Consider the following 23,039-nt stretch of genomic DNA (forward strand, 5'->3'; position numbering starts at 1 on the left):
ATAGTGGAATAATTGAGCACGGTTAATTATTCAAGATTATTAAGCATTCTACTTTTTCATTTAAATTTATAACCATCAAAATTTAAGTGACTGAGAAAATTAAAAATTTCCGCTTAACTTCTAGCCCGTAGCGGAGGCTACACTTGACAGACAGGTAGTACCCGACTTGAGCTCAGAGTTTCACAAACTGTTAAACAATAAACTATTATTTAGTTTTCAATATGATTAATTACGTGTCATATCTTCCTTAACACTTGCTCCGTGCCATAATTCAGGGTAACATCTGAGGTAGCTTCATACTGAACATTTGATGTCAAACGATACTCACCCCTGCTACTTTACCTCCCTTTCAAGAATTAACGGCAGTGGGACGCCTGTCGGAGACCCCCACTGCCGTGCTTCGAATGGACTATCGTGATCCCTTCCCTGAAGAACGTAGCCTACAACACATATTGACTGTAACATTATCAGCCGCACGCCACCAGACAGATCACATCCATTGAATTAGATCAATTTACCCACAGGAAAATAAACCTGGCGTCGTATGGCCCAGTGTCGTCTGCCGACACGCGAAAAAAAATTTACACCACCCGGACGGAGCGCGCCGGAGCCGTCCGTATCTGTCCCGTGTGTCGAACCAGCCCACGGTCNGTTCAAACATATGTCTTCTCGAGAACGATGGGTTTATACTATCAGTAATTCATCAAGAACCTTCCTGCCAGCAGGTGATGGTTCTGTCAGTAGCCCTGCTACTGCCAGGAGCCTCATCATCGTCACTCAGTTTAGGTCTGACGCCCCTACGCCTGGAGACGCTGGCGCTCGCTGAATCAGATACCGTGCGTCAGCTCGAGGAACTCTACACAAGCATCGTCAACGGCACCAACTACCTCAAACGGCATAGATTTCGTTCCTAAGTCAATATAAATTCTTTAAAGTATTTAATATAGATTATCAATCTCAGGATCGCTAACCCAACGTCTGAATCTTTCATGTACAAAACATGCAATATGTTCGTTCTCAAGAAATGATACGAGACTAGATTATTATTTGTGTGAATTACAAATCATATATATTTGCTCACTATAGCGATTATTTATTTTTTATTACTTATTTTATTTCGGATATTTACATCGGATAAACTTTCTGAGAAATTACATTTGAACACACAGGACTCTAGAAGAATGGCGAGAGACAGATTTTGAGGCGGTGTTGCCCGAAGACTCGCCGAGTCACTTCAGACAATTATCAGAAAAACGATTCTTGCTAAAATTCGAGAACAGTTCGCCAGATTTCTATCGCGCGCGAATTGCGCTAGCAGTGCGGATGGCATCTATAGCAGATGCAGAAGAGGACGAACGGCGTGAAGGTGTTTTTGAAATCTCAAAGGAAACGTTGGAGCGCCGAAATAAAATGGAAGAATATCGAAAAATGGCGGGGGGCAGCATGCATCCTATTGATGCCTTCCTCTTTATCAAGCGCATCACAAAGACTTATATGGCCAGTAGTAACGCTCTCATGGACATGCTTGTCACTCTCGAAGGTGCGTGAAACGTATGTTCTAATGCCTCACGTTTTATGTGATAAGATATTTCCCTCATATAACATCATCTATTTCAATGTAAATATTAGACATTTATTCTACGAATTAAAATTAAATAAAAACAAGAAAATATATCATAATTTCAATGAAAATGTTGCGAAATTATCGCAAAATGGTACTATGGCGTAAGTATTTGGTATTCGCAGCTTTCGGAGTCCTGGTTAATTTGTGACTTCTGTAAAGAATTGTATAAAAACTTAATTTTTATTCTAGCATGGAACAATAGTAAGCTGCATAAATTACGAGACTTAGTTCCACTCGTAGATCGTCAACGATTGACATAGAATATAATAGGAGTGTCGGCGTTGAAGGAATAGGCCCATGGCCTGTTGCCGATTCTTGAACTTTTCGTGACTTGATTCACAAGGGACCCGGCCTTTGTAACCCGATCTTTCCATAGCTGACGATTGATTGAAACATCTTCGAGGTCATGGAAGATTTTATATTTTTGATCAAGGGAAATCATTTATTTTTATAAAGCGAGGGGCCCTCTTCGACGTATTATTTGCAGATATGCTCACCCAACTGACAAACATGAGAGACTCCTTGGGGCTTTCTGGAGAAGACCTGACGGCCGCAGCAGAGGGCTTACTGCTCCTGCAGGAGACGTATCATCTCAACACCTCTCACCTTGCCAGGGGCTTTGTGCAAGATGGCCAAACTTCGGACATGGATGGTTAGAACTAATAATTGAAGATTGTGCATTAGTACTATATTAGTCTTTACTTTTTGCATGCACTTTTTTTTTGTTTTACCTTTGTTATAAGTAAACTTTCGTAATACGTATTTAGTTTTTTCGTAGTCTAGTACGCATTTTCTTGATAAGACTATATTGGCATCATGTATAACATTCACGTTGGCACAAGTTACTTTAAATATAATACATCACACATTATTTATGCGAGCTATTATTGATCTATTATTATTGGTTCATGTTTTTGTTTAACATTGGTTACATTACATGCAAGATACTGGTGGAAGCTTTGGGTTCTTGGACGTGTGGGATAGAATGCTGCTCTCGCGCACTGCTCTCAGTAAGAACCTGTACGGCCTAGCGAGGTCATGGTACGAGAGCGCCTTAGAACTGACGACGGAAGAACAAGCTCTCCGTCAGGAAATGCTTCAATTGCGGCTGCAAATTGAACGTCAAGAAAAGCAGGCAGTAATTCAAAATATTGTTTTATATTTAATATTTTATGTATCTTTGATATTGATATGAGATATTATTAGCTATAGAACAGATAAAATTATGTAATCTCTATTTTTAACCGAGAAATAAATTTTATTCATTCAATCTAATGGCTGTGCGCTCGCTGGAAAATAAATTATTGGTAGAGTGTCTGATATAATTTGTTTACTAGAGGAAGATGAATAGATGTTTTAAAATGTCCATTGAATGAAACTCTTAATTTAATTTCCAAACAGCCCATATTTGACTTTCCGAACATTTCTGAAGTTTTTTGCCATTGAAATTCAAAAATTTCTTTTCCTGTGTGGCCTTCCTGAGTGAATTTAAAAAAGTTTGTGAGCAACCTGGAAAAAATAGGACTAAAGTCAATATAAATATAAGGACTTTAATATTTACCTACGACTGGCTTGAATTTGCCTTTGTCGCTGCAATGAAAATTTTTTTAACATCATGCAAAATATATATCGGGAGAGCATTTGAACAAAATTCAATGGCATCATTTAACTCCCAAATTTTTGAATACTTCTCAGATTCGAAGTGACTCACCCGAGAAAAATGCTGATGGAATTGTAGGGCCTCCGTTCCCTCATCTTTGCTCTAACCACATGCGGCCGGTACGTTTGTACTTTAAAAATCAAAATTTATTTAGTATTTTTAATTTTATAAAATATATACTTGCTCAGTAGCAAGTGTTAGAGAGACCCGTTCGTGTCGTGCATATTGTTTCTGTATATGCCTGAATATGAATTTAAGAAATATTCTTCAGAATTGACTCAATTTTATGTTANGGCGATGTTATATTTTGATCTCCGGTGCGAAATAGATTGATAGCTGAAGCGCCAGCAAACCTTTATACTACTACTACTGCTTACAGGGAAGATATTGATAATATAATGCACTGTAATTCTGAAGCAATTAAAATTAATACCGATAACACTCAAATATAATTTATTCCTTGACCAGAACTTACTTATTTTATAGATGTGTATAAGAGACAGATTATATCCAGAACTTGATACGTAATTTCCGTCTAATTATTTTCGTTCACTGTATAAAATCCAGAACTTGATACGTGGTTCTTTCCTTGTAGGTGCGCCAATTTGAGCTCGCTGCCTCCTACAGTCACGAGCAGTCGACTTCAAACTGGGAAACCACCGCTGCAGCTCACGTCTTTGTAAGTTTCTAAATTATGTGGTGAATGTTCGAAAAATCATTTTATATTTTATCAACGAAAATTTTTTCGTTTGACTTATTTCTCGCACGTTATGCCTTATACCTAGTTGCCAACAGGTGTAAATCAAGAATTCACCTGCAAAAATTATTTCCTTGTATTTCACCTTCTACAAAGATCTGAAGTTTGGCATATTCAATTCCAATTCTCACTCCGTTATCATTACCACAAGAGTAACTATGTTATTATTTTTCTCTTGGACTCCTTGCCCTCACGACAGTTAAGCGACGTGCACAAAGATATGAAGTTTGGCATATTCAATTCCAATTCTCACTCCGTTATCATTACCACAAGAGTAAATATGTTATTATTTTTCTCTTGGACTCCTTGCCCTCACGACAGTTAAGCGACGTGCACAAATATATGAAGTTTGACATATGCAATTCCAATTCTCACTCCGTTATAATTACCACAAGAGTAATTATGTTATTAACATCAATACCATAACAAAATTTCTTCGATAAAATCAATACCAATCAGATTTATTATTCAGTTTTATTGCATAATAATTAACTATCAAAGTGTCTCTTAAACATTTTTATTCTAAGCCATAATCCAGTGTCCATTGGTTTCTATTTAGCTTTAGCAGTTGTCACAAACGTTTGCTCTGCCGCTAAATCTAAAGATTATTGTAACGTGCACCTTTGTTATTGACATCGTATTAAGAAATTATTAAACGGGCAGATTGTTCATTCAATAGGAAACTACTATTATTAGTTTAAATTAATTAATTTCCCTCTTTTAATCCATAAAAGTTGCAAGCAAGCAAGTTGGCGTCGGAGCTGTCACTCCGCCATCAGCATTCCCTGCGCAGGCCTCAATGCTGAGATAGAAGGTTGCAAACTAGAACAATTTTGCCGCCTATTTTTTTCCTATTGACTACAATACTCTATTGACTACAAATTATGTATAATTCATGCCTCACATATGTGTTCGGAACTCCAAGTTGGCTCTGAAAAATTAAATACAAAACTGGCTTCATTTGCCCTAGCAAATGGAAATCTGGGAATTGGCTATACGAGAAATTTTATTTCTTACTGCATTTGTAGCAATTTCGGAATTTTAAATTCACGCGCCTAGCGCCACGGCTCGCGCCAATGTATTTAGTTAAATTTCACTTTTTATTTAATAATGTTTGCTTATAAATAGCAGTACCTACAAACTATTTTTTTCATATTTATATGTTGAGATTTGCATAGTCAGACAGGGCATTCCATTAACAATTGATCGTTTTTAGCTTTAATTTAAACTTAATGAAGCAGTGAATGAATAAATATCGTCTTTCAATTATTAACAAATTTTGACTTGTGTCTTAATTGAGTAAAGTCGTACGTATTTACGTCTTATTCTATATCTGTTGTCTCATTGCTCTTTTTCACCTCATTTTAAATTCGGATGTGCGGCTTATGTCAAGAAATTAACATAAAAAACTGTCGACGAAAGTTAATTTTTATAGGCAATTAACGGGCGTGTTTCTTGACTTATAACACACATTTATATAAAACATTGCTCCACGGTTGAATAAAAAACTCGTTTGTTTGCAATTTTATCCTTTACATCCATTTGAACTAAACAACGTTCAAAATTGTGGCGTTTCTTGTGATTTTTTTTACAAATTAAGTTGTGTTCAAGAAAATGAATTCGAATTTTTATCAATGCCTATTTCATTATTGAATAGACTTGCATTATTTTTTAGTATAATTTTTGCTTGAAATCTTGTATACCTATTTCATTTGTTTATTTATTTCAGTGATTAGAAACGTATATTTTATAGTGCTTAAGTATGCTTATTAATTTCGATGAGATGCAAATATCGTTTTAAGTTTGCAATATTCTAATTTTTTCAAACTAAATCAGACCAGGATTTTTATGAACTCGAGATGTATTGATGTAGCTAACAGCAAACTATGTTGGAATTGAATTAAATATTTTCGATTTTATATATTCACGTATTCCTTAATCTTTTTTTAACATGGATGCCGTCCCATTCGGACATTATATTACGCAGTGTATTAAATACATATCCAATAAATAGGTAAGAATGACATTCATCATTTACTTCAAAATAAATTTTTTATCGCTGGACCTCTGCAAATTTTACTTGCCCACCGCTCTATTTTAAAAAAAATATAACTCAGTAATCACTGCAGTGAGTGACAGAGAGCGCATTTTCTCGTCGACGAAAACGTGAAGTCACGGACGTACAGATAGCCGGACGTACAGACGGACGGACAGACGGACATGGCGAGCACAATAGTGCATTTTTTTCATAAATCAGAAAATGCGCTAAAAAGCTTAACATTCGACAATTGTTGCTGCACACAGACAAATGAGTGAGACTTTTTCCAAATCGCCATGCAATTTTATGACTTATCCTGATCCAGTTTGGTCCGGCAAGTGGGCGTATCAGTGCTACGTCTATTCTCTACTGGAGCTGTATGTAGGAAAGTGTTTCATTATTTTGACAATGTTACTTTTTAATATTTTTGTGAGTGTGGATCACATGCAGTGAAGCGTTGCAGTCTCCACCTTTGCGGTCGTCGAATCGGTCAAGTGCGACAAACAATGAACCTTGTGAACGAATAATTTCGTCAAGCCCATGCATGCATTTTGTTTATTTTAAGGTTGGAACTTTCCATTCGAATCAAAGCTTATAATTAATGTGTTTATGATAAATTGGTCTCGATTCTTTATATGAACGGGTATAGACTACGAGCTGAAAATAATGCTAAAAAATTTAAATGCCTATAAATTCATCACCGTTCGAGGAATAATTTTCTGTATTTCACAGATGCAAAACACAATTTCACGGAAGACATAACACAAATTTTTAGAATACACACACAATTTAACAATGATGGCAAGATGTGTTTGTTTAAAGTTCACCTAAAATTTTGTCTACGTTTGTGACAAATTAACTCAATTTCAAATTAAGACATGAAATTCTTCAAATCATGTTAGTAATATTGGTTGAATGTTCTAATTTCGAGGCAGGAAAATAAACAAAAACATCGCGTATGCAATGCCAAGACTCGCAATGTAATGCCAAGACCCGTAATCCCTGGAGTTCAAAGCCATTATCATTGGGTTAAATGACCTCAAGTGCCGCCGTGTGTTTGAGATCTCGGTTGAAGTTGTAACGAGTTCCAGACGTGGTAAAAAAAACCTTAGTGTTACTCGAGCTTCAGTGGAGGGAGGTGTGCGACGCTGGAGGTTTGCAGCTATGGCCAGGGTCAGTGCCCAAGTTTTGGAGTTGAAAATTTGAGTTGTAAAATTCGAATTGAGGCGAAGAATTTTTGTTCAAAAAATCAAACGCTATTATTTTCCAAGCTGAAATATGTAAGACTACACACAAAAAAATTAAAAATTATCATCCCGTTCTTTGATTTTCCCCGATTGCTTACCATTTTTTAATCAATCTGTCTCAACTAATAAATAATTTTGTGTTAATGTGCACTAACTCATAAGCACAGAAGATTTAAATCCAGACTCGTCTATGACTCGTCTTTGTTTAAACGGCGCATTAAGTTACAATATTCTGTTAGAAAAAATGTAAGTTTAAAATTTATAACATTGATATGTTTAAACCATAATTAATAATCACATTCGAGCTTCACTTGTGATTTCCGACGAGATTGTAAGATCCACGGAATTTAAAATTCCTGCAAACTTGATGAACCTGTTTAGCTCCATTATCAAGGGTGACTCGTAGCTCCTGCCCTGTCAGGTTCTGGTGACCGATGCACCGCTATTTTCCCCTGGACTCTTTGTCTGCCCTGGCCACGAGGTTGTGGGAAAAAATTTGTGCTGAGCACATCGCTCTAGAATAAAAGACTGACTGAAAAAGGAATTTATTTTAGTTTCTTAAAATCATGTATGCGCTCACGGAGGACACAGAATTCACATTTTTCTACTACCAAGAATAGATCATCAAGAGAATTCAACGTTGTATGTTCGTTGAGAGATAGAATTCAAACTTTAAAATCTAATCGTACTTTTTCCATTTGCTGACAAAAATAAAGATTCGTTGCCGAACAGCAGCTTCAATTTAATTATACACGGATCTCCGGAATCTTGCAATAATAGGATTCATTTTTGCAAAAATTATATGAATAGTAATAATTTTGGTAGCACGGGGTGTTGCTGTTTGCTTTTCGCTGCTTATTTAATTTTTGACAAAGCTTTGTTGTGCCTGGAAATGATTTTTTCTACAGTAACTGAAATCATTAAATTTAATATTTAGGTTGGGCTGATACTGAATGTGGTGTTGGTGTGCCTGGTGACAGCGTCCAACGCTATCGGCGAAACAAACTACATGTTCAAGAGCGGAGTTTTTGCCTCCATCTCCAACGTTGAAGATTTGCTCCATCCTGAAGGAGAAATTATGAGGAGACTGGAGAAATATTATATGAGCGCTGAAAACACTTTGGAGTCTTTGAAAAGGTAAACAAATGACAAATTCAACGTGTTTTTTGTTCGTAATTTTCTCTTGAATTTTGTTGATGTAAAATTTTAAATAGATACCGGTAAATAAAATTATATCATGCTTGTAAATTATTGTTTAAAATTTTCGATTATATACAGATACATAGAAGCGTGGCGAGCTCTGGATTTTGAATCGCTTTTGGGGGAAGATTCTTTATCAAAAGACAGATACTACGAGAGAAAAAGATTGGGTTTTAGAATGAAAGAAGGCGAATTACGTTTACAGTTGAGAAAACTTCAGTCCAAGACGGCTACGAGTAAGAACAAGAGAGGTGATGATTTTCCGTTAGCTAACTTCCTGCACCAAGATGAAAAAGAAAATGAAACTTCAACTGAGGATATTGAATCTCAGATTGTGAAAGTCCAAAGTGAAATTCAGCTGGTCCAGGCTGAGTATGACAAATATGATGTAAAGACTCATAAGAAAACTTCAGCAGCCGTGACAAGGATGAGCGCCGGAGGCGTACAGCATCCAGTTGACACTTACCTTCTGATGAAGAGACTCACAAAAGAATGGCATGACATTGAAAAATCCTTATTGAAGCTTCACAACGACACTTTCAGTAAGTGTTTTTAATTATGATTTTAAAATTTTGTCCGTGCATCCACTCCTCATGATGGCGTGTTAAATAAAGAATGATTTTCCGTCGCTATTCTGAGAAAGAGACAAAGCTGAGTTTAGTCTATTCTGCACCGTGGCGAGTCTTAAGTCTTACTCCTTACAGGGAAGACCCCTCAGGGGGGACTTCTGACGCGTGTCTGTGCGCGTCAGAAGTCCTATGGGATTTCGCGCTCCTAGGGGGATTGTTCCTGAGCGCCCCACCACTGAGCTCGCGTTGTCTGACTGCAGGTCTCAGTTGTGGGGTTAAGTTATTATGTAGGTAGGATTCCTTACATTAAGTTATTATGTTGGCAGGATTCCTTACATTTCCCTTCTCTGTCTCTCTCGTGCGGGCGGCCGACGTCCCGTGTAAGCGACCGCTTGTTCGAGTGTCTTCGTTTCTGTTGCTTTTTACCTGTCCCTCCTTGTCACTTCGTCTCTTTGAGATGCTAACGCTGCTTCCTTCGAGCTAGCTTCAGCGGACTGGACAATTAAGACCTTCCGCCCCTTGTGGGTGATGATTAACTTGATATATTGAATAACTGAGACTTCCACCTTGCTGGCGATGTTATATTTTGATCTCCGGTGCGAAATAGATTGATAGCTGAAGCGCCAGCAAACCTTTATACTACTACTACTGCTTACAGGGAAGATATTGATAATATAATGCACTGTAATTCTGAAGCAATTAAAATTAATACCGATAACACTCAAATATAATTTATTCCTTGACCAGAACTTACTTATTTTATACTTATATATTCCAATAACATTATCAATTGTAAATTTCAGTTAAAAAATGAAAACTCTAATCATTTCAACATGAAACCCGCAGAAGTTCTCGATGACGGTGACCACGACCGTGAGAAGTACAACTTCCCGGTGGCCGCGGACCTGAACGGTGCGGCCGTGGCCCTCATAAGGCTGCAGGATCTCTACGACCTCAACATGAAGGAGTTCGGGGACGGCCTCATCCCTGCGGCCGTCACCAACAGTAATCACGGTCTGTTTACGGTTAGGCAAACGTTAGGTTAGTCCCGGTATACATTAGGTTAGTCCCGGTATACATTAGGTTAGTCCCGGTATACATTAGGTTAGTCCCGGTATACATTAGGTTAGTCCCAACATTCATTAGATTATTTACTAAAATTGATTATTTGGGGATGTTTCAAGTGCAATCGGTTGGTAACGAAATATATCATAAGTCAATCCCGTCAAAATATTTGTACTAGAACGTCTCCTCGATAGACCAAGAAAACCTCTATAAACTCAATTATTTTCCATTGCGTAAAAAATCGTGCTAACGCCTTTAATTGTTCAAAAATTTTCCAGTTGACAATGATATTAATTTGCTGTGTCCTGCATCAGGAATCATTTATGTAAACAGTGCATCATTAAATATAATTGTTTTGCCAGTGTACAAAATGTTTTTTTCCCAACAGATATACGGAGCCTCGGGAAACTTCGTACATGGGACTACATTTTGCTCGGTAAAGAAGCCGTCAAGCTTGGCTACAACAAGCGTGCCATTCAGTGGTTCAAACTCGCCGTTAAAAACAGCGACACTGAAGAACTTACTGATGAAGAACGAGAAATTATTACCGGCCTGAGATCTACAATTTTGAAGGTGCGACTGATAATTTTTGTGCGGGAGATTGTTAGTTTTCAATATCTGCGTTGTAATTTAATGAACTTTGTTATTTCATTTGCTTTTTTAACGATTTGCTTTCGAAATGATGAGAAACGCATGTTTTATTTTTATTGCAGTACGAGTCAATGGCACTAGAAGACAAGTCAAAGAAGAAAAAGAAGAAAAGTAAGAAATCAAAAGGCAACAGCAAAGAATATATGCCTACCGAAAAAGTTCTGCTTACGTACGAAGAAGAAGCAAAAATGCAAAATAAACTCTGCAGAGGCGAGAACTTGAGGGTGAGTTTGAAATCGATTTACTTACTTGTCGCTTCACGATTTAGTTTGCCGCTTCCCGTTCTGGTCTGATGACACGAAATCTATTTCATTCTTGTCCGGTACTGTTTTGATTTGCCGTGTTGCGATTTGCTGTAATTAGATAGATTTCATTTCGTTATGAGGCTGTAATATTTTGCGCCCTAGAGTCCCGATGAAGAATCACGTCTGGTGTGTCGGCTTGAGCGTCTTGGGTCGCCGTTTCTGCTGCTGATGCCCCTGCGCCTGGAGGAGGTCGCCCTCCAGCCCAGGATCGTTCTCTTCAGGGACTTTCTCACTACCAAACAAACCAAATTCCTCATCAAGAAGGCTAAACCACAGGTCTGTAAAGTCCATTAAAAAGTTTAGAAAAATCAATCGTACATGTTGTCCAGATAGTGGCAAACTTCCTGCTCTTAGCACCAATAAGATGATTTACCGGGTCCAAAGTGGACCAGGTTGACCCACACAACGGCAAAAACTGTAACGCTAATTGGACAACGTCATGCAAATTTCTCTGCGTGAAACTACTGAAACATGTTACCGATAAATACTAAAGGTGAACCCGCTAGCCTTTGACGTCGGACAGACTAATTACCAAGTTATCATTTATACTTGTCTTTAAACCAACTTTGCAGGTTGAATACACTTTAAAAGTTCTGATAAATTATGGAGTTTAACTACAGTTAATCAAAATTTTAATCAATTTCTTGGACTATTCCTATCACAGCTGCACGAGTCGACGCACGGAAACATGGATGGATACGACGTCAGCATGATACGTGTCAGCATGACGTGAGTTTAACATCAGCATGATATGTGTCAGCATGACGTGAGTTTGACATCAGCATGATACGTGTCAGCATGACGTGAGTTTGACATCAGCATGATATGTGTCAGCATGGCGTGAATTTGACAGCATGATCCGTGTCAGCATGACGTGAGTTTGACATCAGCATGGTACGTGTCAGCATGACGTGAGTTTGACATCAGCATGATACGTGTCAGCATGACGTGAGTTTGACATCAGCATGATATTGATATGTGTCAGCATGACGTGAGTTTGACACAGCGGAAAGTTGATGATCGTGAGATTAGAATTGTTGATCGGCTCATAAGAACAGAAAACCAAAAACCGATTATTTACATTCTGTTCACACTTTCAAGCCATAGTTTGATGATGAAATCATTGTGCTATTCTATACACAAATGAGTATTTGGTTATACATTTCAACTACAAACATGATTCAGCTGTAGAGCTGGCTATATCAGTGTGAACTCAGCCCCTTTAATAAGATAAATACCAAATCCTCGGATTTCAATCGTCAGTCTCTCTGTTGAACCTTTAATTCCTCTCGGTAGAGGCTAGTTGCCGGACGAGCTAAATCCTTACGATCCGATCCACCATATATCATGTGTTTATTAAAACACAATAAAATAAAATACTAAATCCTCTTATAAATACTAAATCCTCTAATTTCAATCATCAGTCCCTCTGTTGATCCTCTAATTCCTCTCTGCAGAGGCTGGTTGCCGGACGAGCTAAATCCTTACGATCCCATCCACAAGATCACACGCAAAATTGAGATCGCGACTCAAATGCACGCCTCGCATTCGGACGAGGCTGAGGATTATCAGGTTAGCCATCAAACCATTTAAGCTTGCAGATCCGTAGCCATCAATAATTTGAGACTCGGATAACTAGGCATGCGAGGGCCTTTTATCCATCCGCCACATGGCCAGACCTGAGACCAACAGATCATTTCTATGAAGATCCCATCTTCTGTTAAGACCACGGACCAGAGTCTGTATGTCTTTATAATAATAATAGCTGTTTCAGCGTTATTAGGCCGTAGGCCTGTCGCCGATTCTTAACAGTGTAGAACATTCACAGTATTTTGCGGTCTCGAACTCGCGACTCACTGCTGCAATTCTGCTGTGCTTAAGCGCACGGCCTCCTTGCCGATTCTGACCAGAAACTGGCGCACAGAGCTGGGATCGAACCCGCGCCTCTCTGCGCCAATCTTGATACTCTGAACTGTAACCGCTGGGCAGCGGGCTTGAAGCGCTTGAATTGATCATTATGCGGGAATTCGATCAATTATTTGTGTCGGTTGATAAAATATGGGTTAAACAGCGATGATAAACATGCTGCATGAATGGCTTCTGAAGCGTTTTATTTATTTATCCATAAAGGAAGAATACCTGAATACCTTTAGTCATCATTTTAGTCTACCCTTTGAAGTAAGCTATCCGAGCATATAAATTCATTTAATAGCAACAGAATGTGATAATATTTTTAAAATTCTCTTTTGGTAACACTTTTTTTCAGGTTGCCAACTATGGCATTGGTGGCCTATATGACGTACATGCCGATTTCGGCATGACCAATTTCAGAGGCATGGGCGACAGACTGGGGACATTCCTTATATATGTACGTGAGTTTTTCTAACGGAATTAAAGATCGATCAGTTATTCGGACCACATCGGGTACCAATCAAATTCGTCAGTAACTGGCTGATCTGTTTATATGGACAAGATTAAATGAACGACGTGGCTTCGGTTCATTAGAAATTGGGATGAACAAATGACGATTAAAAATTTCCGTTAATCGTACCATCGATAAACGGAAATGTACGTGGGTTAGTATAGCTTATTCGTTTTACGTACAGCGGCTAGCGAGACAGAATTTAACACAGGGCCTGTGGGAAGTGAATTTGGTGTTTGAAATACAACACAACGGAAGAAAAACACCAAAATTGTCTGTAACTCCCCGTACTAGTGTCACTAAAAAATTTCAAGTATGCTTCTTTCAATTTTGTCTTCATGTGCTACTGCCCTACTGGTTTATTTTTCCAGCATAATTAACCCTTTTAGAGCTTATTAAATCTAACCGTTTAAACCTTCATCTACCAACGATGATTATTAGTAACCTGGCCAATGCTATAATTCGTTGGATACGAATTACATTGACGGTGTTGTAACGAATCCATTAACAAGTTATTAACATGCCACCGTGCGCTTGATAGCAGCAGAAAAATTCTTCTCGATTGAATGCAACCGTGACTTTAAATTTTTTTTATTAAAATTAACCTCCTCCTGACCGACAGCTGAGTGACGTGACCGCAGGAGGAGCGACGGTGTTCCCACACCTGGGGGTGCGCGTAGAGCCTCAGCTCGGCACGGCGCTGTTTTGGTACAACCTCTACAGGAGCGGCAAGCGCGACCAATTGACACGACATGGCGCCTGTCCTGTGCTGCACGGCTCAAAATGGAGTAAGATGCAATCCTATTCCAATTTCTTGTTGAAAAGAGCATAAATTTTTAATTGCTCATATATTACAATTTAACAACTCTAGTTAGTTTCTCTAACTTCGAGCGTTTGAAGTTACAACGATATTTCTAACAAAATAACTATAAAGTTCCAGTCTTATATCCATGATACACATTTCTAAATACATAGCCTCTATGTTGTTATGGATTATCAAAATGTTAAATAGCGTTTATTTCAAGCTATCAATTCTCCAGCGAATTTTGATCATCGCATTCTATAACCTATACTGCCCTCAGACAAATCATGAATATACAGAAAATTTAAAAAATCTAATAATTTCAATAATGTGTATACAGGCAGGCTATTAATCAACTCCTTATCCGCGCAGTAACGACCAAGTGGATCCACTACAACGCACAGTTCCACAAACGGCCATGTTCGCTGTCCCGAGATGAACGCTATAATTACCCTTGATATTCTCTCTAATAGAATATAATAGAATAAAAGTGTCGGCATTGAAGAAATAGGCCCATGGCCTGTTGTCGATTCTTGAACTTTTCGTGACTTGATTCATAAAAAATATAACTCAGTACTCACTGCAGTGAGTGACAGAGAGCGCATTTTCTCGTCGACGAAAACTTGAGGTCACGGACAGACGGACCGACAGACAGACAGACGGACATGGCGAGCACAATAGTGCATTTTTTCCATAAATGAGAAAATGCGCTAAAAATAAATTTATTTACTGCAGCTGAGCGATGAACAGTCGCGTCTGGTGTGTCGTCTGGAGCGTCTCGGGTCGCCCTATCTGCTGCTGATGCCTCTGCGTCTGGAGGAGGTCGCCCTCCAGCCAACAGTTGTTGTCTTCAGAGACTTCCTTACACACCGGCAAACGCGAGCTCTCGTCCAGCAATCGCTGGCAAATGTAAGTAAAGTTATAATTCATAATTTTCTTCTAAAAACTAGTTATATTATTTCCGGAAAATTATTTTATTCGGAGAAGTTACAAATTGTCACTCAACCGACGAGCGCACCACTCGTCCAGCAGCGATCGCTGGATGATGCGAATAAAGTTGTCAACATTATTCATCTCGAAAAGTCTGAGATATTGCAACATGTTTATGTGCATATAAAAACACACCATATTCGAGAATTTTAATGAGTGAATAAGTTAGAAAACTCATATTGACTTACTCATATTATCCGATAATTTTTATCTGCTCTTGTCTTACGCAGAGCGGAAGACCTGAGACGAACGACTCGCTGTCAGAAGCTCTCAGTTTACCGATCACGTAAGTAAATGGAAAATATATCTCAGTGAGGCTTACTTACTTACCTTGTTACTGCATAGTGACGCCGAAGTGTGAGACTTTAACCTGTTTTTCATTTCGTAAAGCACTTTAAACTTAAAGGCAGGTATACTAAATCGTGGCCTAACCTATGTGCATAGATATAATCAATTTAAAAATTTCACTACATCTTATGAAAAACTTTGGATTAGATAAATATGAATTTAAATTTGATTTGGATGCTGAAGCGAACAGTTAGTTCCTTTGAACTGTGCTCTCATACATAAATTTTAATAATCGAGTCATTGGACAAGTCACTCTTCGCCTTATTTAATTTCCGGAGCTACAAATTTGAATTCAGTTTTTCTTTGTACTGTAAGGAATGTTCTTATGCTGTTACTGACTAATATTGTCGTGTTATTACAGAAGCATCGTAGGACCTCCCACACTCCAGCAGACGAAACTGTCGCACACTTGTCGTCTCGTGGCGGCTGCTAATCGCAAATTAGAAATTCTTGCTAACTTCTGGTGGCCTTACTTGCAACCTTCAGCTGGAATCTTGGTATATTTATAGAACTGACTTTTATCTTATTGCTATAGTGAATGCCTATAATTATTATTGTACTTCTATGAAATTTCAGAGGCAATTGATCTGGAGAAATTCACGCGCGAATTTCTATTGACATGCTTTAATTTCTATTGACATGCTATATTTTCAACGTAATTTGTCAATAAATTCTCCCTATCGGTCTATCAACAAGCCTCATATGCAGTCTGAAAATGCAACAGAAAAATTTTCAACTTTGGTCTGTGACACTCTTCTTAGACGTCACACATTACGGGACAAGATCTGACGATTAGTTTTATAATAAAGTAATTTCCGTGTAAACATTTTCGCTTAGTAGATTATATCCAGAACTTGATACGTAATTTCCGTGTAATTATTTTCGTTCACTGTATAAAATCCAGAACTTGATACGTGGTTCTTTCCTTGTAGGTGCGCCAATTTGAGCTCGCTGCCTCCTACAGTCACGAGCAGTCGACTTCAAACTGGGAAACCACCGCTGCAGCTCACGTCTTTGTAAGTTTCTAAATTATGTGGTGAATGTTCGAAAAATCATTTTATATTTTATCAACGAAAATTTTTTCGTTTGACTNCCTGCTATGAAAGTTTCTGTGATTTTATCAGCTTTTGAATGTACGGTAACGCCACTTTGTTCAGCCTTGGCTTTTTATTAGATTTTCTGGAGCTAGACAAGACAACTATTGGAAGCCTTGCCCGAATGTGGCCGGAAGGTTCAAAGTAAGCATGTGCATGTGCTGGCTCCGGCGTCGTCTGCTCTGCGATGACTTCCTGCACGCCTGCTACTGAGCATTTGTTAAATGGTCATTACATGCACATTCATTGTTTTCTAATACAAATAGACGTTAATACATGATGCAAAACTAATTAATTCTAACAAATGGATTTATTTTCATAGTGAGAGCTTGGAATATTCAGTGCAGCTCCATGGGAAACGAATCAAGGGATTTGGGGATACCAAGATGGCCGGTCATCACGTTTACTGGGAAGTTGAGAAATCCTTGATGTCATGAACGTCGGGTGCGCAGCCGTAGACCATCAAATTAACGCTCAAATCAGCCCTGGAGCCAACATCAACCATCTAAATCCTAAAAATGCAACCATCTAAATGCTAAAAAGATCTCGGAGTTTATGTCGACAAGGAGCTGAAATTTTCTAAGCTTGTTAGACGTCGGCCGCCCGCACGAGAGAGACAGAGAAGGGAAATGTAAGGAATCCTGCCTACATAATAACTTAACCCCACAACTGAGACCTACAGTCAGACACCGCGAGCTCAGCGGTGGGGCGCTCAGGAACAATCCCCCTAGGAGCGCGAAATCCCATAGGTCTTCTGACGAGCACAGACACCCGTCAGAAGTCCCCCCTGAGGGGAGCCTCCCCGATGACATCGTTGGTGCTCCAAGTATGAACGCGTTCAAGAACAGACTAGATAAAGCTATGGAAAAATATATGTTCAGATTTGAAATGCTTAGCACCATATCGAACCCGGTGGAAGTCTAGTAGCTATCGTCAGCCATAAAAAGATCCCGTCAAATAACATGATTTTAGATCTTCTGTAAACAAGGCACGAAAAGGAAAAGAATAGGCGACAGGCCACGTCAGGCCTACACTTCAGCGCCGAGATCAATATGTTATGTTATAGATATTGTCATCCTGGCACCTAAGCAGCTGTAGTCAATTGACCAATCTCACCACACGAACTTTAATCCAACACTGCTTCAGCACACAAGCTGCTACTCCACATAGTTAACGGTCAATACGTTGTTCTTCAATGCATTATAACCCATACCATCCATCCCGACCGTAAGGCCTGCGAATTACAACTCCGACAAGCGAAAAACCAATCGTACATCACAATTTCGGGCTTGACATTCCAAGAAGGCAAGGATATCTTGCACGTACAAATTTTCCGTGACTCCAAGAAGAATTTAGAAATTTTATAGTGACACTTGACCAAGCGAAGTTAGTAAACGCCAAATCATATCTGCAGATTCGATGAAGATGATCAGAATGATTTATATGTCGAAAAATTGCACTGGTGGCAACGATCATATATGTAAACTGTAAAGGCTTTATTCTCACTGCTGATCTTTTGTTTACCATGATCATGGATTTTCATAAAAAATAACGTGAACAGTTATCGAACATTTATTAATATTGCAGAATATAAAAAATGAAAGCTTGAATATTGTTGGTCCGAATATTCATTGGTATGTTTTCTACTCCTAAGCAGGTCGAATTTTTTAATAAATCATTACAGCCTATAGGAACTTCGTCGAGCATAAAGACGTCCATGTCGCTTTCATGGGCAGGGTGGCCCAGTGGTGGCAGAGTACCAAGATTGGAGCAGAGAGGCGCGGGTTCGATCCCAGCTCTGTGCGCCAGTTTCTGGTAATAATCGCGAGGAGGCCGGGCGGTTAAACAAATGCGTAAAAGTGAGAGATATTGATATACTGAACTTTATATTAGCTTGTAATAATGCAACCAAAATTAAGCACAGCAGACTTGTAGCAGTGAGTTGCAAGTTCGAGACCGCAAAATACTGTGAATGTTCTGCAATGTTAAGAATCGGTTACAGGCCTACGGCCTACTAAAGTACTAATCGCCGGTCGGACCCTTCAGCGGACTCGGCTGCGAACTGGCCTGCGGACTCGAATCAAAACCTAACTTGACGTTCAACTCAACCAGCCACAAATTCATCAATAATGAACGGATTTTATTCAAATTTGAAATAAAAGTGGATAATATCAGTAATTTGTGGGCAGAACTATTTCAGATTTTTACATCAATTACTTTTTTCTAATGCCACAAAATACTGAAACTTGACCTGACTAGGACCTAACCTGCGAGGTGAACATGAACTTAGGTTTTCCGTATTAATAAAATAGTAATTGAGGTAAAAATTTGAAAAAATTCCGTTCACAAATTACTGATATTATCTACTTATATTTCAAATTTGAATGAAATCCGTTCATTATTGATGGATTTATGGCTGGTTGAGTTGAAAATGATGTTAGGTTTTCCGTATTAATAAAAAAGTTACTGATGTAAAAATTTAAAAAAATTCCGTCCACAAATCACCAATATTATCTACTTATATTTCAAATTTGAATAAAATCCGTTTATTATTGATGGATTTATGGCTGGTTGAGTTGAAAATGAAGTTAGGTTTTCCGTAGTAATAAAAAAGTTATTGATGTAAAAATTCCGTCCACAAATTATTGATATTATTTACCTATATTTGAAATTTGAATAAAATCTGTTCATTATTGATGGATTTATGGCTGGTTGAGTTGAAAATGAAGTTTGGTTTTCCGTATTAATAAAAAAGTTATTGATGTAAAAATTAAAAAAATTCCGTCCACAAATCACCAATATTATCTACTTATATATTTCAAATTTGAATAAAATCCGTTTATTATTGATGGATTTATGGCTGGTTGAGTTGAAAATGAAGTTAGGTTTTCCGTATTAATAAAAAAGTTATTGATGTAAAAATCTGTAAAAAAATCCTTCCACAAATTACTGATATTATTCACCTATATTTGAAATTTGAATTAAATCCGTTTATTATTGATGGATTTATGACTGGTTGAGTTGAAAAAAAAGTTAGGTTTTCCATATTACTAAAAAAAATTGATATAAAAATCTGAACAAATTTCGTCCACAAATTACTAATATTATCTACTTAAATTTAAAATTTGAATAAAATCCGTTTATTGTTGATGGATTTATGGCTGGTTGAGTTGAAGGTGAAGTTAGGTTTTGTAATCGAGTCCGCAGGCCAGTTCGCAGGCGAGTCCGCTGAAGTGTCGATTCGGTCTACTAAACGCTGAAACCGCTATTATAACTATACCAGAAATAATGACTATGTTCGCTCATGACATTCAGAAACAAAAAAAGAACATTTTGAAATAAATGCCAGTAGATTCGTTAAGTTCGGATTTGCTTGGCTCACGATGTTAAATCACAAGCTCTGATCGTAAATTAGAAGCTAAGTGATTAAAATTTCCAACAACGCGTGTAACTGCGCTTTGAAAAAAAAAACACAATCATAATTACATATCCTTAGATGCATAATTGCGGAAGCTGCAATGCGTGATTTACTCATTTATTCTGGACGAAGTAACAACCGTGACCTGACAGCAATAAGATTATGTCGCTTTGCCATGGGTCTGTAATTATCTGCCCTAAGTAATTAGATAAACATGATTCGAACATCAGTAAGCCATCATTGGTCAGATCCATCCAGTGACAGATTCATATCCTGAAAAGAGGAGGAGCTATGAGTGAGGTCACTTACAACTCCAAGACTGCAGTGATCGCCAGTGCGTTTGAGCAGAGCGGTCGTGCGGGTGTCTGGGTGGGCAAGGAGAGTTTGAATTCTCAGTTGTCAAGAAACGGGATATTTAGCTCAATGCTACTGTGCATCCAAATAAAGGTTAGATATAGAATCTTTGTCATTTTTTGATGCTTATACATTTGATGGTGATTTAGAATAGGACAATTCGTATGATTAATGTACTTTTAATTTGGGTTCTTGGATCGTGCCGGAAACATACATGCATTAACTAACTTTTAAATAGTTATTCATGTTATGATATAATGATATCGGTCATGACTTTTACCGGTAAATACATAAAACTGCACTTCAAATTTTTCTATGTTAATCTCGAGGAGAACATAAAAATTGCGGTTCAAACGGAGCGCATGCTCGTTCGACCGGTTTAACGTGTCATGCCGTTACTCGAACTGCTCTCCAGGGCACCGAATGCCTCATTGCGAAACGTGTTTTGTTTCAGCTTATAGAGCCGAAACACAGGTTTTTATTCAGGTTTAATATAGATATTGTTGCGCGATAAGCTAGAAAATTTAACACCGTAAATTTGTTTTATTGTTTGTTCATTAACATGACGGTATAAACATGCAGTAATATACGAGTTGAATTCGCTTTCATAGTAAAATAGCTGACGGAAACTTGCTTCCTACTGAAACAGTTTAAGAATTTTTGAAGAAAATTTGGTGCCCATTAAGCGATTTCAAAGCTAATTAAGTTTCTAATTTGTAACAGGAAATTTTTTGATTTAAAAAAGCATTTTAAGGTTCAATTGACGCAATTTTGAATAAATGCTAATAGATTGCGCTAATATAAAGGCGCAAATTTAATGTTCGTTCCATTGAAGCAATTTAAAACAAATGCTACTGGATTGCGTTAATTTAAAGGCGCAAATTTAATGTTCGTTCCATTGAAGCAATTTCAAATAAATGCTATTGGATTGCGCTAATTTAAAATTAACTCCTAGCCGCTACCGTAGAGCAGCTCCCTAATGCGTGTTGCCCTGCAGGCTCATGGCCCACGTTCAGCTGGTCGAGATCGGCGCTGCGATGCTGACCGTGGATCTCGCCACGGCACAGGAGCTCACTGCGCTGCGCCGGAAGGCGCTGGCTGAGGGCAGGTTCAGGTTCCCCTCACTGTATCTCGACCACGAACAACCCCTCGTACTGCATGTCAAGTACACTCACCATGTGACCTTCGCAAATCCTCTCATCAAAATCAAAGGTTTTCTCACACGTTTTGATGTTACTGGAGCATATCAAGTGAACTGTCTCGACTTTCTTTGGATAAGTCATAATGAATTGATATTTGATGCGATCTGTTAAAGAGATAGATTCCTGCTGTTGATCTGACATGTTTTTCACTGAACAATAAATTTTCTTCCGCATCCCTTTGTTAAATATTGTACATAGTGCAGACCAGCTCCATTGTGCTGAATTTCTTTGGTTCTCCTAAGCAAGCATTTCTCCTTACTTTGCTGCCTTTAGGCTCATCATTTATTGCAAAGCATGAATCGCATGCAGGAAATAACATCACAACTGAATGGCATTGAATTTGTTGTATCGTTCTGATGTGCATGAACGTATTTTTGTTTAAGGCCACAAGCTGGACTCGTACATCTACGAGCGCGTAGGGTCGCGTCGCTTGGACAACGAGTGGAAGGACTTCGGCCACGATTTCCTCCAACACGCGTATGGCAAAATGATGCTCCCAGACCCTGGCCATGTTGACGTGAACGAAGATGACGTCGTCTTCCGCGTCCGCAACGTTTAATTTGACGAACACACCTCCAGCTCTGACTGGCCGGTAACCGCCGTATTATTGCCTGGTATTATTATTACACAGTGAGTCAGGGCCTCAGCGTTTGTACCCACCACGAATATGGTGGGTACAAACGCCTGGCTTTATGATAATCAACTCGACTACATATACCTATATATATGTTGGTGTAGTTAGGCAGAAGCTTTTCTTTTATGCAAGTTTGATGGAAGACCAGAGCATGCTTTTTATTAACAATCTTCTTGTTCGTTTTTTCAATGAGTCGAACCAAATTTCTTGCTGGCGTCGGGAGATCGAAAAGCAGGTTTCCGAATGACATTTTAATAGTTTGCGACGTTTCGAAAATACAATTTTCATTATCAAGCTAGTGAAGGTTTTACAACATCTGAAATTGACTTTTGAAATGACAGAAGTACATATCAAAGGTATAGTGGATACAATTCGAAATATTAGCTTAAAAATTACTCTGAAAATAATTTCAGCGTCCGGACGAATCCTGTAGTTTGGAGGTTGATAGCCGGAGACTCGCTCTTGATAATGAGGGCCTCAGCTATCATCAGTCTCGATGGGTCAGGGCATCGCATAGTAACTATGCTGGTGCAGGCCTCCAATGTCGCTCGGGTGATGGTCTCATTGTGAGCCTCCCGCATGTATTTCTTAGGTCCTCCAGATTGTAGGTGGCATGTGAGTCGTCGGCTCAAGGTCGTGCTTGTAAGACCAATGTAGTT

General features: G+C 38.5%; 3 protein-coding genes across 3 annotated transcripts; all 3 read left to right on the plus strand.

Moving 5' to 3' along the window:
- Window positions 1-725: 725 nt before the first annotated feature.
- Window positions 726-2,281, plus strand: LOC125178355 (the record flags this gene model as incomplete). Its single annotated transcript, XM_047881893.1, has 3 exons — window positions 726-895; window positions 1,170-1,540; window positions 2,112-2,281. Coding segments are annotated over 3 exons (711 nt in total), but the record flags the coding sequence as incomplete, so codon positions are not given.
- A 258-nt stretch (window positions 2,282-2,539) lies between these two features.
- Window positions 2,540-22,326, plus strand: LOC108674816. Its single transcript, XM_018162789.2, has 9 exons — window positions 2,540-2,762; window positions 3,320-3,403; window positions 15,076-15,249; window positions 15,561-15,616; window positions 16,040-16,175; window positions 16,611-16,694; window positions 20,999-21,018; window positions 21,542-21,756; window positions 22,130-22,326. Exons 1-9 carry the CDS (start codon window positions 2,562-2,564, stop codon window positions 22,303-22,305), a joined length of 1,146 nt encoding a protein of 381 aa, XP_018018278.2. The 5' UTR covers window positions 2,540-2,561; the 3' UTR covers window positions 22,306-22,326.
- On the plus strand, window positions 7,204-14,842 carry LOC108674817 (prolyl 4-hydroxylase subunit alpha-1). The gene is made up of 12 exons (XM_018162790.2): window positions 7,204-7,252; window positions 8,264-8,463; window positions 8,605-9,068; window positions 9,942-10,109; window positions 10,549-10,733; window positions 10,874-11,035; window positions 11,219-11,392; window positions 11,781-11,845; window positions 12,574-12,688; window positions 13,383-13,484; window positions 14,161-14,326; window positions 14,713-14,842. The coding sequence occupies exons 1-12, from the start codon at window positions 7,244-7,246 to the stop codon at window positions 14,796-14,798; spliced, it is 1,896 nt and encodes a 631-aa protein (XP_018018279.1). The 5' UTR covers window positions 7,204-7,243; the 3' UTR covers window positions 14,799-14,842.
- Window positions 22,327-23,039: the final 713 nt, after the last annotated feature.

The sequence above is a fragment of the Hyalella azteca genome, unplaced genomic scaffold, assembly GCF_000764305.2.
Source record: "Hyalella azteca isolate HAZT.00-mixed unplaced genomic scaffold, Hazt_2.0.2 contig9087, whole genome shotgun sequence".
In the NCBI taxonomy this organism is placed as follows: domain Eukaryota; kingdom Metazoa; phylum Arthropoda; class Malacostraca; order Amphipoda; family Hyalellidae; genus Hyalella; species Hyalella azteca.